The sequence below is a fragment of the Scardinius erythrophthalmus genome, assembly GCF_964197995.2.
Source record: "Scardinius erythrophthalmus genome assembly, chromosome: 8".
NCBI lineage: Eukaryota > Metazoa > Chordata > Actinopteri > Cypriniformes > Leuciscidae > Scardinius > Scardinius erythrophthalmus.
Window position 1 is genome coordinate 42969305 of NC_138228.1, and position 16269 is coordinate 42985573.

Consider the following 16269-nt stretch of genomic DNA (forward strand, 5'->3'; position numbering starts at 1 on the left):
TCTACTTGTTTTTAATCTAGTGTACTTGGTCCTGGAATTGCATTACACTGACTGATGCGGCCCCTTGTGGACAGTCATGGATGTGCGTACTGAAAATTGGTTCACAGTGATTATTGTATAAAACCTGACAGAACTGTCAGGAATTTTCTCTTATTTCAATCAATTTTATTTTACATTATTTTCAATGCAGTCAAATCGATTAATCGCGATTAATTGCATTTAACATAAAATTTTGTAAATAAATACTGTATATATACTGTAACACACACACACACATATATTATATATATATATATATATATATACATACATACACACACACACATTATATATTTACAAACTTTTATGCTAGATGCGATTAATCGATTTGACAGCACTAGTATATATCCATATATATATATATATATATATACAGTGAGGAAAATAAGTATTTGAACACCCTGCTATTTTGCAAGTTCTCCCACTTAGAAATCATGGAGGGATCTGAAATTGTCATCGTAGGTGCATGTCCACTGTGAGAGACATAATCTAAAAAAAAAAAAATCCAGAAATCACAATGTATGATTTTTTAACTATTTATTTGTATGATACAGCTGCAGATAAGTATTTGAACACCTGAGAAAATCAATGTTAATATTTGGTACAGTAGCCTTTGTTTGCAATTACAGAGGTCAAACGTTTCCTGTAGTTTTTCACCAGGTTTGCAGACATTGCAGGAGGGATTTTGGCCCACTCCTCCACACAGATCTTCTCTAGATCAGTCAGGTTTCTGGGCTGTCGCTGAGAAACACGGAGTTTGAGCTCCCTCCAAAGATTCTCTATTGGGTTTAGGTCTGGAGACTGGCTAGGCCACGCCAGAACCTTGATATGCTTCTTACAGAGCCACTCCTTGGTTATCCTGGCTGTGTGCTTCGGGTCATTGTCATGTTGGAAGACCCAGCCTCGACCCATCTTCAATGCTCTAACTGAGGGAAGGAGGTTGTTCCCCAAAATCTCGCAATACATGGCCCCGGTCATCCTCTCCTTAATACAGTGCAGTCGACCTGTCCCATGTGCAGAAAAACACCCCCAAAGCATGATGCTACCACCCCCATGCTTCACAGTAGGGATGGTGTTCTTGGGATGGTACTCATCATTCTTCTTCCTCCAAACACGTTTAGTGGAATTATGACCAAAAAGTTCTATTTTGGTCTCATCTGACCACATGACTTTCTCCCATGACTCCTCTGGATCATCCAAATGGTCATTGGCAAACTTAAGACGGGCCTTGACATGTGCTGGTTTAAGCAGGGGAACCTTCCGTGCCATGCATGATTTCAAACCATGACGTCTTAGTGTATTACCAACAGTAACCTTGGAAACGGTGGTCCCAGCTCTTTTCAGGTCATTGACCAGCTCCTCCCGTGTAGTTCTGGGCTGATTTCTCACCTTTCTTAGGATCATTGAGACCCCACGAGGTGAGATCTTGCATGTAGCCCCAGTCCGAGGGAGATTGACAGTCATGTTTAGCTTCTTCCATTTTCTAATGATTGCTCCAAAGGTGGACCTTTTTTCACCAAGCTGCTTGGCAATTTCCCCGTAGCCCTTTCCAGCCTTGTGGAGGTGTACAATTTTGTCTCTAGTGTCTTTGGACAGCTCTTTGGTCTTGGCCATGTTAGTAGTTGTATTCTTACTGATTGTATGGGGTGGACAGGTGTCTTTATGCAGCTAACGACCTCAAACAGGTGCATCTAATTTAGGATAATAAATGGAGTGGAGGTGGACATTTTAAAGGCAGACTAACAGGTCTTTGAGGGTCAGAATTCTAGCTGACAGACAGGTGTTCAAATACTTATTTGCAGCTGTATCATACAAATAAATAGTTAAAAAATCATACATTGTGATTTCTGGATTTTTTTTTTTATATTATGAATCTCACAGTGGACAGTGCACCTATGATGACAATTTCAGACCCCTCCATGATTTCCAAGTGGGAGAACTTGCAAAATAGCAGGGTGTTCAAATACTTATTTTCCTCACTGTATATACACACACACACACATAATAGTGTTTGTTATATGTAGTATAAATATGAATTATACTGATTTTAATTTGGGGGGAACATTAATTGTCAATAGTTTTCTTTATGCAGAATATAATTTCTTAAATTTTTCGGTTGATTTTGGGGCGAAATATGACCTGGACAGTTCTTCCCGAAATCCGTCCTAATCCGAGTGGATATTTGAATGGAGCACAATTCACTATTGCTGCCTTGTGCTGTAACACACCACACTGATAATAAATGTGGTTATGAGTGAATGCTGTATTATGCCATCCCAGTATTAGTGTACCAATGCACATAAAACACATGTAAACACGATTCAGAGTGCAAACTTTTCATTAAAATATAGAGTTAGGGTTTAATTAATGATACAAACCCACGATATGTAACACCTCAAAGCAGCAAATTGGCACAAAGTCAGAGAAGTAAGACAGCACAGAAAATAAAAACCCGTCTCCAAAAATAAATAAAGAATTAGAATAAATATCTCAATAAATATATAAACAGGTAATATTTTCCATTGATTACTTTTCAAACTAATAGACACATACATGTTAAAATATGCACATTGGCAGAAATAAACAACCCGAAAAAAGAAAATGAGTATTTAGGTACATCGTTACTCAGAAATTATAGGTTATTGGTTAAATAAATCAAAAGGCACATTTATTAATAGGATGTATGACTAGGGCCCTCAAGGGTGGTCTCATCTCTCAAAGTTCTCTTTTTTCCAGTGCTATTTTTGGGTCTTTTTGTGTTTCTCTACTATTCTGCCCATAAAGAGTGAGTGAGTGAGTGTGTGTGAGTGCAAGAGAATGTTTCACGTCTTTGAAAATGGATTGAAATGAGTCCAAATGGACAATGATATGCAATGCATGTTTGTAGATTGAATGGTCCAGTGGTTCATCCTGCTGTAAAAACCCTTTCTTTTAAAGTGACTCTAATGAGCAGTTAATACAACATTGATTCCTACGTAACTTGGAGAAACCTCTTGGAATTGGACATTAGTCATAATTATATGTCATAATTTAGTCATTGTCCAAAATTGACTACAGGGCTGTGTCTGATTCCCTAACTCCTCATGACTAGCAGCGAGGTAAGACAAGTTTAGGGGAGTTGAAATAGCAGCTTTGAGATAATTTAAAGCAAAGTTTCTTAACACTTCGAGGTCCAAACCGTTACGCCGGTCAGCGCTTTTTTAACTGATTGGTCTGAAATCTTTATATTTCTCACTTTAACAACGGGCTTTAACCAGGCAACAAGTTTTCAGTGTCAAGTAATTTGTCCGTCCACAGTGAAGATGAAAATATCCTGTAACACAATCATCACAGCCAATCAGAACACATTTTATGCTTTTGGACCAATGGGATTTTACTGTGGGCGGGGCTAACTGGAACAACACAGACAAAATTGCACTGGTCAGGACACACAGTATAACCCATTATAGTTAATGATTGAGTACTTCTCTTGTTGCCGTACTAACAGATAAAGTGTTGTGTCACACACAACAGTCCTTTTCTCCTTTATTCTTTACTTCTGACTAATAATAACTAATTTGCACTGTATTTTTGGTGGTGTGTACAACAACATTTCAAGGCCTCGGTTTACATCTGCTGTGCAAATGTTTCAGGACTAGATTATCTCTCAACTTTTTTGGTCTATCCTTTAAATATAGGCAAGATTCTCAGTTGTTGGCAAGTTAAACACAACTATACTCTTAACAGAAGAATGAGCATGTATGTGTCCATATGTGGTGAAAGTGGTGGTTTTGGTGAAACTGCCCTCGATTAGACCGTTCACGTTTCCTGTCCTCGAACAACTAAAAGTGGTACAACATCAAAATGTTCTCCTTCACAAATATGTTCTGGCCGAACGTGCGTGAAAAACCTACCGCAAAGACCATATACAAAACCTCACCACAGCACACAGCCCCCAAAATAAGTCTGTTTCTCCATTTGCCTTACTCTCCTCTGGACATTGAGGTAAAACTCATCAACTTAGAGGTACGAGGGGAGTGTATTTGTTAAATCAATTCAAATCAAATCAAATCTTTCAGTAGTTCAAGTAAAATAAGATACTTAAAATAGGTCTGATAACATTATCTATAAACATTTTTTCATCTCATATTTTCTCCCAAAAAAAAAAAAAAAAAACCAGGAGAAAAGAAAACGAAACAAATGTTTACACGTCACTGAACCCCATTCACTCCCCACCTCCCGGAGACGACCCCTGACCCCAACGACCAGCAAATCAGAGAGCAACCTCCCCGAACCCATGCACCCACCGCCGGTACGAGCGAGAAGGGTCCGAGCGCAGAATAGAAAGAGCGGAATGCAGCAGACGGCCTCGGTGGGGGCGAGGGGATATTATCGTGAAGGTTTATGTAGGAGATCTGGCTCTACGGCTGTTCCTCCTTGTGCTCCCGTCCCGTCACAATAAGCCCCGCCCACGCGCCCTCCCCCCGCTCAGGCCTCATCGCACGGCCTTGTGCTTCCCTCCGCAGCAGCCGCATCTCTCCCCACAGCGCAGGCATGCGTGCAGGGGCAGGTAGCAGCACATGCAGGGCACGAAAAGAGACAGCACCAGCAGCGCCGTCCAGCGGGCACAGCACAGCGGGTGCGGCCCGCCGCCCATCGAGTCCTCGCACGAGCACGGCTCCCAGAACTCGCCCTCGGAGTCCGACATGCAGTGGTAGAGCAGGCTCTCTGCGCACCACACGCACGTCCACTGGCGCAGGCAGTGTAGCGCGGGGTCCGGGGCGTCCCGGCAGCGGCCCCGTCCGTTCTCGGAGGCGCTGAAGACGGAGCGGCAGTACACGCAGCGGGACGAGCAGGAGGAGGAGCCCTGTGGGCAGGAGCTGTCGTCGTCCGGAGAGATGGCTTCCCCTCCGCCGCCCCCGCGCCTGCGAGTCCGAGAGCGTGGCGTGGAGAGAGAGGCGTGGATGCAGCAGGGAGAGGGCGAGCCTTTACCCGTCTCCTGAGGGGAGCCGCTGGCCGACGACACCCCCGGCACGGCGTTGGGCATGCAGGTGGGCGAAGAGTTGCACTGAGAACCTTTGGTGTCCAGCATGACGGTGACCTCGCAGCCTGTGGTGCCCACGCCGGCCAGCTCTTTCTCGAAGCGCACCACGCACAGCTCGGTCTTGTCCTGGCTGCCGCTCACCACCACGCCCCCCGTCAGCCCGCCCACCTTGGTCCGCGTGGCACCGGCGCGTCGGTAGTCCTCGTAGCCGCGTGTTCCCCACAGGTCCTTGCAGGGGTCCAGGCTGCGGAGGTCCCCTTCCTCCAGCAGGGAGATGGTGGGCGAGAGCGGGGAGAGGGGAGAGGAGGCAGGGGGCGCTGTGGGGGGGGTCGGGGGGGCCGGAGGCGGCGGAGGGGGTGCCGGAGGGTTCAACACGGCGGTAACTTGGGTGAGCTGGTGCTGGGCGGGTCGGGTATGGATCTGCGGTGAGAGAAGAGTGAGGACTGAATGTAACTCTGCACTTGTCAGGATCAAATCATTCATTCAAAAATACAATAAGAACGCAGCTAATTCATACAGTGACTTAAATACACCAATTCGCATCATTTCTGAATTAAATTTCATTTTGATCTTAAAGTTAGAAATGTAGGGGTTGATACAACTGTCCTGTGATGTACTGACTGACCAAAATATAACGTGGTGCAACCAGCATGCAACAACAACAACAAAAATCCTACAAAAATACTATTTATGAATTATTAATTCATGATATTTGTACAAAAAGAATGCTTTTTATCTTAAAAATATAAAATATATATTTAAATTAAAACATTTTTGTAAATAATTATTATGCTGGGTACATTCACGTGTGTTAAAATGTTATTACTTTAAATTGACGGTTGCAACGTGTTAAATTTCTAGTCATTAAATCTACACCTTTTTTTGTAAATGGTATAAAAGTTTTTTAAAACCATGAAATTGACATGAATTAAAAAGAGTATATTTCTAAGAACTTGGCATGGGTGTTTAAAATAGATTTTTGATTTTTAAAAATCCCCCCCCCCCTTCCATCGTGGTCGACCAATAAAATGAACTTGCTGAAATCAACTGGAATCAACTTTCAAGCAATGTGCATCCTTTACCTGGGCCGGGGTCTGTGTCGTGACGACGTGACCTGTCCCGTACGCGAACTCCTCTGTGGAGCGCACAAAACAGGTGGAGGAGGACTCGCTGGTCACAATGGTAATGGGTTTGGGCAGCATCTCTTTTCTGCTGTTGGACGACGACTCACTCCCTGTATGAGACTGAGACAGACTGCAAGTCATCAAACATGCAGAACCACCTAATGCTAAAGCCGACAGGATGTACACAAGATGGAGGAAATACGGTGTAGAGATGACTGGTGTAGTTTGGATCGCCTTGTATTATGAATGAATCGTTCAATCATGACTCTGCTTTGACTTTATGTAAAACTGTTTGGTGCAAAAAGTGACCAAGTTGCTAAATAATTAGCAAGATTATAGATAGGAAATGGTAGAGTGATTTATTACATTTTGATTAATATTGATGATTACAAAGACAGTTTTCTTTGGAATAACATGCACCGATAAATCATGCATAACGAATCCAGGAACATACAGTATATTAAAGTCCAACTGAAATCAAAATTGACCCTATTTACTTTGTTAGCGCATATTACTAGTCTTGTGGTGAAAATGAATCCGTGCAAGTTAATACACAGAAAAAAATTGTTTGCCGTCGTAATCTTTAATCAAAGTCTGAAAAGTTACTTCCGGTCTGGAATGGCGTTCCTTCTCTGATGACGTAGGTTTGACGGCTTGGGTTGGGAAACGCTTAACCACTCCCTTCAAACCGTTAGTCTGCTATGAGCGAGAGATGGAGAGGAGGAGCGCTAGAGTAAAACCCTGCCCTCTGTTCAATATTCCGTTTCACTGGGAAATACGTCACAACACTGGAGAAAAGTCGTTTGCAACTTCCGGTTCACGCGGACTTTAACTTTCCCTGCCATTGACGGAAATTTCTGGCTTTCCATGTTTTCACTTTTAAACAGTAGGGGGCGCTATTACGAATCTTCTGAAAGAGAACTGAATCTCATGATCAAAACACAGGCAAAGAAGAAGCAGAAACAAGCAATCATATGCATATGTAAAATAATGTGATCATCAACATTAATCTGCATATAAATCAAAACTGTCAAACATTACTGAATGAAATATCGACCCAGGACGAGCTATAGGACTGTGAAGATTTGGGGGTGTTGATAGACTCGATCTACTCCGTCTATGTTTTGATCATCGTTCTGAATCCCAGTCTTTGACAAAAAACATATTTGCTCAGCTTTTTGCTCAAAAAGTTGCTTTTTTTAATGAAACTTTGAATATCTTAAAAACTAGAATAAAAGCAGAGACTCTACTTTTTCTTTCGATGTATTGCATGTTCAGATATTCATACAACAAAATATTCTGGAGGCCATGACATTTTTGTGAAAATGATTTTTATGATGGCGGGGAACGAGTTAAGAAAATAAATAGGGTCAATTTTGGCTTTACTGACTTCAATGTCTATGATGACTTTACAGGGATCTAGGCACGAAAAAATACTGTAAATCTCAGATAGACACCAGATACTTTGAAGCACTTTGACGTGATAAAAACACTCACTGCTTGACCATCATCCTCGGTGTCGCCCTCTTCAGGAGTCGAGGAGGATGGCGAGTCGGATCCTGCAGGAAAATGTTAAAAATGAACAAACAAAAAAAAAATGTCAAGAAAGAAAATGGGATCATCTAAAACACATTAGACATTTGCACTATCCTTTCATGGCATCGTCTTCTCTGGACTGGTACATTTAGAGGCCATGACAACAGGGTTACTAGGTATTAAAACTGATTGACACATACTCAATGTAAACTACATTCATTTCTTTGGCTCCAGCTTCCTGTTCTCTATCTTTTGCTGCTCTGTACCTCTGTCCAGCTTATCAAGGACACTTTGAAGCCCCCTCTCGAAGGAGATGGCATCAGCTGGACTCTGGAAGGTCAGACCAAACTTCCTCTCCTCCACACGCCAGTGATGGAAGATGGGGTTCACCTTGTTGTAGACCAGACCCTTTTGAATGGCACATTCCAGCACAGGCTACATGAAGAAAGAGAGGCGGGTCACTTGCGGGCCACTCGTGAGGGCGACTACTAAATTGCTACAACTACCGGGACTGTCAGGCTGAGGGAACATCAGTGCACTCAAAGACCGGCATGAACACACACGCACACACTCACTGCTCGATCGCGTAGCCGTTCTCCGCGTATGACGTACTCTCTCCGCCCACGACCTTCAGAGCTCCGCCCCTTACAAATGATCACGTGACTGAGGCCGCCACCTCCAAGGGGCACCCAGCCACCACTAGAATCGTCACGTGTCATCACCACGGCTCGGACACGCACACTGTTAGGGGAGTAAAAGGAGTGAGTGCACTAGCCAGCTGAGCACAAACACCCACACACACAGACACACACACACAGACTTTGAGACAAAGGCCGTTAAAGAAGAAAACGCAACCATCAGTATAACATATGGAAATATACTTAAAATAAAGGTAAATGGCAAATAATAGAGAAAAGACACTGCGTTACAGAGACACGGTGTAAAGATGTGTAAAGGAAGTAACGTTATTAGCCTGCAATATCCACTTAAAGCTACAATATGTAATTTTTTTCGCCGCTAGGGGTCGCTAACCTCTTACAATAACAAACGACGCATAAGCGTAATTATGGAACTTGTCGTCATGCCGAAGGATCTAATAATGTTTATGGATGAGTGAATACATTGATGTTTTTAACATGACCGTGGTATGAAGCAGGGCGCGATCGCTAATGAGAGACAGATATCAGCGCCACACGCGACGCGAGTCCCGCGGATATGAAGGAATAAGGACATTTCATTCTACCGAACTACACACAAATGCTGAATTACTACTCACACATGTCAGTTTATTATACGAATGAAACTTGTGAGGTAACACAGCGCTGTTTCACTTCACTATCACACTAAACTGCATTTGAGTGTGTTTAAAGTTATAATGTTATTCTGTGTGTTAGTTCATCTGTATGAGACTAGCAGTAAGCTAGATCAACATTAGAATAACATACTAATCATATTCTAACATTTCATCATGTTGAGCATTGATTCGTTTTAAGTACATTTGCTCACCTGTCTAATAAAGTACATGCAAGAGCGGCGTCTCTGTCAAGTCAAAGTTAGTCGCGGACGTGGAGCTCTCGGCATCTCGAAAACGCCACCCTGATATTGATCCTCGTTTTAGTTCTCCTTTTGTCCCAAAGTCTGCTTGCCATGGTCCATTATGTTTGAACGAAACAACAGCGTGAGCGTGCCGCTAGACGTAACGCAGTTGTCCACGTCTGTCGCCATGGTTACTATGTCAGTACGAGAAGCCGGAAACCAGGGATAACGCGGATATTAGGTCATTGACGAGCCATTATTTAAAATTGTTAAATCTTTGGGAACTTTTGGGATATTGTAAGTACACAACTGCAGGAAATATATCACACTGTGCAAGTGATTTTTGGATATTTTTTTATTACAAAAATCTTACATATTGTAGCTTTAGCGTTCGTAAAAATTTAATTACATTAAAAATAAAATTATTATTCATTTGTTAAAATTGTCGTTCATAACCCATTTTTCTTCTGTAATGCTTCTGGATGCATTCCCAAGTGAAACTGAATAGTCAGTGAGAAAAAAAGGCAAGGTGGGACACTGGATTTTATCCAGTTGAAGATTATTGGATCATGAAAAGTAGATGTTAAAGTGGTTGGACATCATCGGAAGAAAGGCTGTTTCAGACAATGAGCAAGTTATTACATTTTAAAGAAAAGATTACAAAGACAAACATATTATTATTAGAAAGCACTAATGAATTGGCGGAAATTTCCCAGGTATACTTAGTAGTGAAAATGCCTTGAACACAATCCTCATTTTTTTTCAAGCCAGCCAATTGCAGCCAGTTTGGGGCTAGAAAACAGGGTTTTGGGAGGGATCTTTTGCCTACAATGGACCCTTTTCACAAACTGTGATGATGTGTTTTAATGGTCAATAGCATCATAAATCTGCAACGTTTTTTTATATTTATATTTTATTTATATATTTTTTAAAAAGTATGTACATTTATAACACTATACTTTGTATTGTATTACCTTTGCATCAAATTACAAAAAACTAGTTAACGCTGCAGTGAGGGTGTTACTAATACAGCGGCTGTGGTAAAATTTCAGTAAAATTTACATCCTTCTCTCAGCCGTTATCAATCTCTCTCTGTTTTCTTCCTCCTATTGAAAGTTGGGAAAACACTATTGTGGAGTTTTTCTTTTGCGATTTGAGCAAATGGGAACACAAAAATACATTTAATGTAGTCTCTCATTCACCGCTATAGAAATTTACCCAACTATGACGACTTACGCTTCTGAGAAACCCGTAAATGTGAAAAGGGTCAATATGGTTCATGTGATGGTCACAGCTGGCAGAAGACACATGACTGGAGGAGAGGATGAACCATGTTAGGCTCTTTTCCCTGCCCACGCCATGATGACGTTAGACCAAATCATTTCAGTCATTTCAGAGGTGGTTATTATAATTTGATCAAATATTTTGAAGACGTTTGAATTAATTAAATTAAGATCAGTCAGAGCTAGAAATGTATCTTCATATTTACAGGTAAAGCTTCATATTATGGGTAGACTACTTTCTTTGACCCCCTCAACATTTTATTTTGATGCCATTCAGGGCGGATCAAGCCTTCTTTGGGAGGAACCTTAATTCGCACTCTGCTTATGAGTGGTCCACAGAGCCATAACATACATTAAACGTGTAGGGTCAATTTTTATGTTGGTGTTAAAGGTGCTGTAATTGATTTTATCCCTTTTGACAACATCTGCCAGATTTAGCCACTAATTAGACACGTCCCTTCTCCCGCCCAAAAGATGTCAGCAAAGCAAACCCGAACTTTCTATGGATTGACAGGAGATCTCGTTTCTGATTGGCTAAAAAAGGGCGGGCCGCTCCCCCGACTAGTTTTGCGATGACAGAGACAGGTGTGATTTGTCATTTCAGTGATATCTGTCAGGTAAAAATGCATTTTATGTGTGATATTAAAAAAATCGTCCTTTAAAATCATGTAGGCTACTGTAAGTAGACTACAACATTCTTAAATAGACGCGGGGATACAGGTGAATTTTGAATGATTTCTTGAGAAAAGATGGTGTGGTAAGGTGGCGAGGACTGATTTATTGTGTTAAATGGAATGAATAATCTTAAATCACACCGTCATGTGTGCTTTTGTGTATTCCATAAACTGTAGGTTCAGTCTAGAATATATAAACAGTGAAGCACGATTATAACAATGGGAGGAAACAGCGCGATTTTTTAATGGACGGTCACGTGGGCGAGGAAAATCTAATCACACTTTCCGCGCGCACACGGAACAAGCGTTCACAGCCATCGCTCATTTCTGTAGAAAAGTCCTTAATATAGCCATTCTACATTCACAATGACACCAATATAAAACAACAAAGGACATAATGGCTCCATATGTTAATATGAGGGAGTAGCACAAAGAAAGAAACCGTAAATAAATGAATGGCCTGAGGGGAATGAAATGTGTGGAGAGATGATGAGGGAGAGGGTGGGAGATGAAGAGTTATATTCCTCCCTGAGGTGTATCAATGAACGCGCCCATTCGCCAAAAGGCCCTCGTAGCGGTTTTCCAGTCCGACATGCAAGCTCCATTACAATAAACGCTATGAAATCACATCCATTTTGATTCAGAGCCCCATTTGTGTTATTTTGAACGGTTTCCGTTATTATAAGCCATTGCACCGTCATATCGTCCGATCAACACGCGTTCACGCGCACTCATTCGTTCATCCCGCTGTTTTATGAATGAATAAAACTACATATATGCCACAGCACAGCGAATTCAATGGGCAGATGAGTGGGTGAAAGGAGGATATGGACAAGAAGAAGAAGAAGAAGAAGAAGAAGAAGAAGAAGAGAAGCGCTGGGGGGAGGGGAGACATGAAGAGGAGGAGGGGGGTGAGAGAAAAATCACATTTCATTCATAAAGTTTGGCTTTAAAAATCATAATGAAACTCGAGACGCGTTGATAAAAGCATCCCTCCGCGCCTCCATCCCGCCAATGTGTTCCCGACGCCAGAAAACTCGCCATAATTCGTCGATTTTTTAACGACACGTTTTATAATTCATGGATGTATTTGGTGGTTATACGTGGAGCCTCCTCACACACCATCCTCGAGACAAAAAGCCGTCTCTTACTGCACCCTATGCGCGGCATTGAAGGCGTTTTAGATAGTGCACTTCAGATAAGGCCCATTCATTGGCGATATTCATCAGATGTTGGATGTATATGGAGAATATGGTGTACAGTGTTGATAGCCATAGCTGCGTAATAGTGTTTATGAGCATCTAACATCAGATGGTCTCGCGTGAGCATCTTACAGTCCATTAGAGGTGCTGCAAATCAATCAGTCTGTTCTGGTCAAGTAAAAATGCATGGACTTACTCGCCCTCCATGGCTCGGTGTTGCCCGCCGCTTCGAGCTGGCTGCCCCCCGGTCTCTCGTCTTTTTTATTCCCCTTCTTACCGAACACACACACTCGCGCGCGCGTGCGTTCTCACACTCATACACACACACATACACGCGCGCGCGCGTTCTCACACTCTCGCTCACATACGCACGCACACACAGTCTCTCTTTCACTCACTCCTTGTGCTCGCTGCTGCTCTCATTTTCTTGTCTTTCTCTGTCCACCTTCATATGGTTTCGGATGGGCTCGAGGATGCAGCAGCCATTTTCCACCGGCAGCATCATCATCATCATCGTCCTCCCTCTCTCGCTCCCTCCCTCCTTCGCTCTCTCTCTCAATCACTCCCTCCCTGTTTCTCTCTCTCTCTCTCTCTCTCTCTCTCTCTCTCTCTCTCTCTCTCTCTCTCACTCTCTCTCTCTCTCTCTCTCTCTCTCTCTCTCTACCTGTCTACAGCAGTTCTCACACACTCATATTAAACACTCGTGGATGGACACAGTGTCCCCGAATGAGAGCTGCATCGGTCCAGTTTTGTTGCTGTCAGGACATTTGGAGCGATGTGGCTCTAGAAAATGTCCATGTGCTCAAGCAATCACCATTGTTAAATCTGAAAAGAGAGTGACTATTAATGTTATAAAGATAAATGTTCAATAGTAACATTGTGAATAGTGCACAAACTCAGTTAATATAGTGCAGAGGCTCAGTACCTTGGACAGCTCTCATACAGCTCTACGCCATGACAGAATTCACAGCAGCGAGTCTCCATTCATCTCCAACTCCCCATTCATGTTCACTGATAGCCCACCATTGATAAACAGCCACGCCAGCGTCGAGCCTTTATTACTCAAATAAACAGTCCGTCTCGCTCTCTTTCAACAATTTGGGGAAAGTACATTAAGCTACAGCACGGTAGAGCTTAAATAATACATGTTTGCTATATTAAAAGTCATCAATTGAACAATGAATGTTTGCGCGCGAATTTAATTGCGCGGTTTAATTCAAATATGTGACCGTTAAAAAAAAACGGTCAAAAGAACAACGGAAAACGCTATGTGGAAACTTTAGTAGTAGCCTAGTGAGTATTTAGAATTTCTAAATTGGATGTTTTTATTTCATAATTCAAACGTCATAGGCCTACTGTCATATTACTGACAAATATTGCTCTTTCTTTTACTTGTTCAATTAGTCTTATATTATATTATTCTTCTGTAACAGCTTTTCCTTTTTAATTTATTACAACAATACAAAAATGTACACATTTACACAAAAATGGCAGTGTATATAACATCCATTCATTAATAAAAAAGTCTAACAATATATTACAAGTTCTCCTTGCTTTTAATTGACAATGTTCTCCAAAAAGGAGCTGTAGTCCTTGGTCTAAAAAAATCTATGAAATTTGACTTGGACCCTGAACATTTCTTCTTGAGTTTATATATATATATGACATGGACCCTGAACATTTCTTCTTGAGTTTTTATATACAGTATATATATATATATATATATATATATATATATATATATATATATATATATATATATATATATATATATATATATATATATGACTTGGACCCTGAACATTTCTTCTTGAGTTTATATATATATATATATATATATATATATATATATATATATATATATATATATATATATATATATATATATATATATATATATAAAGTTGTACAAGAAAAATAACTGATTTTATTTTCATTGGAATAATACATTTATCAATATTATTAATCTTGAATATAATATCTGTTTTCCATCTAATACAATTTTACATATCCTAAATCTGTTTTTGCACAATTACAAAAACAATGGACAATAGATTATTTTTCTGTAGGACAAAATCACAGAAATAGTCAATTATCAACAATTAACTCTTTCAGCTGGATATATACCTTTTGATTAGGTTTAGAATTTATGGAATTCATAAAATAATGTGATAATATTCCAGTCCCGAAGACAAATGCTTTATCTTATAAGGTTTTGAGTCAAAACTCCAGCATTGGTTTTGTATGTTGGTTTTAAACTCGTAGTTCAACGTTTTATATGTTGTAATTGTTTAGCCAAAACAGAATATGTTTGATATTTACGAAAGTGAAGATGTTTGAACTTTTTATACAAAACTATTGCTGGAAAAATGACTTCTGATTCAAAACCTTCTAGTTTCTGGGACATACTGTCCACATGACCCATGTGACAACTGACCCCATTCTCCTCTAAAATACTTAAATCTGTACAGTATCATGAACAGTATGATAGGAGAGTTGCCCAGACCAACACGTCGGCTTCTGCATTCACAATAACATGTTGTTAAATTAAAACCTTCGAGAGAGGAAGGGCCCTCAACAGGATCCAAGAGAGGAAAGGTTAAAGTCTGTGCTAACAAGGGCAGATCTTTTATTAGACAGCACACATTGTACCTGAAATGCTGAGGGAAATTGCGTCTACAACCAAAAAGACACCAGCTTGGGTACCAGTCCAGCTCCACGTAAAGCAGCCAACGTGCTGAAGTGCAAGAAAACATGCGACAGACCTCAGCAAACTCAAGAGGGTGAAAATAAGGGCACACAAGGAAGTAATAAAGGGAATAAAAAAAAATCACTCTCCTCAAATTGACTATTCTCTGTCTGTTGCTCTTGTGTCTTGAAATGCAATGCAGAATGAACAATTTAAATTATTTTAATACAAGTGTATTCAGTTTGCTCAACTATCATGACAATGCCACAATAAAAAATAAAAAAGGAATCCTATTAATGGACTTTTTCTGTTTTTGTCATTCTTAAAAAAAAAATATATATATATTTTTTTTTTTTTTTTTTTTTTTGCAGTGAAGCCAAGAAAAAACATTTTGGGTTTCAGGTCTTAAAACCATTTTTCTTGGAGTGAAGAACATTTTAAAAATCTAAGAATTATTTTCCACAATAAAGAACCTTTTATGGAATGGAAAGCTTCTTCATGGAACCATCAATGCCAATAAAGAACCTTTATTTTTAAGAATCTGGTTAAATATTACCCAGATATTAGTTTTTGCATTAGATGTCTCCTGGTTTTCTTTTATAGAATTGAATAAAACAAGAGGCTCATTCTTATTGTCAAAAGAAGCTTCCCAACAATCACCCCAGCACGACAGTATAGAGAAAGATTGTGAAGGCTCAGGCCCCGGGGATCTGACACCAAACACACTCAGAAAACCCTCAACTGTAGGATCTAAACTGGTTGATGTTCCTCCCTCACGTGAAAGTGGAAAACCAGGCAAGACCACAGAGAACACAACCACTGCAGACACTTACAATAGTGACCCACACCAAAGCCACCAACACATCATCTAGAACCTGCCACTGTGGTTGTCCACACTGGGAGAAGCACCTTTACTTAAGAAAAGCACTAATACTCTAGAATAGATACATCAATCTGATAGTCTTGCATGCAGCACAACAGCATTTGCATTGGCCTTCATAGACACCAGTGATGGTTTCTATTGGAAAAGTCAATGTGGCGATACCTCGGCTTGACACCACTATGAATCCATGGACCATTCATCTTGAGAACCACCTAATGACTGAGCCAATCTCAGTTCTCAACTATGCTCCACCATAGTCCTTCGATTCTTAAAAAAGGCC

At 40.8% G+C, this 16269-nt stretch overlaps 1 protein-coding gene across 1 annotated transcript; it reads right to left on the minus strand.

Moving 5' to 3' along the window:
* Nucleotides 1–4513: 4513 nt before the first annotated feature.
* On the minus strand, nt 4514–6327 carry spred3 (sprouty related EVH1 domain containing 3; the record flags this gene model as incomplete). Its single annotated transcript, XM_081372047.1, has 2 exons — nt 4514–5482; nt 6145–6327. The coding sequence occupies 2 exons, from the start codon at nt 6325–6327 to the stop codon at nt 4514–4516; spliced, it is 1152 nt and encodes a 383-aa protein (XP_081228173.1).
* Nucleotides 6328–16269: the final 9942 nt, after the last annotated feature.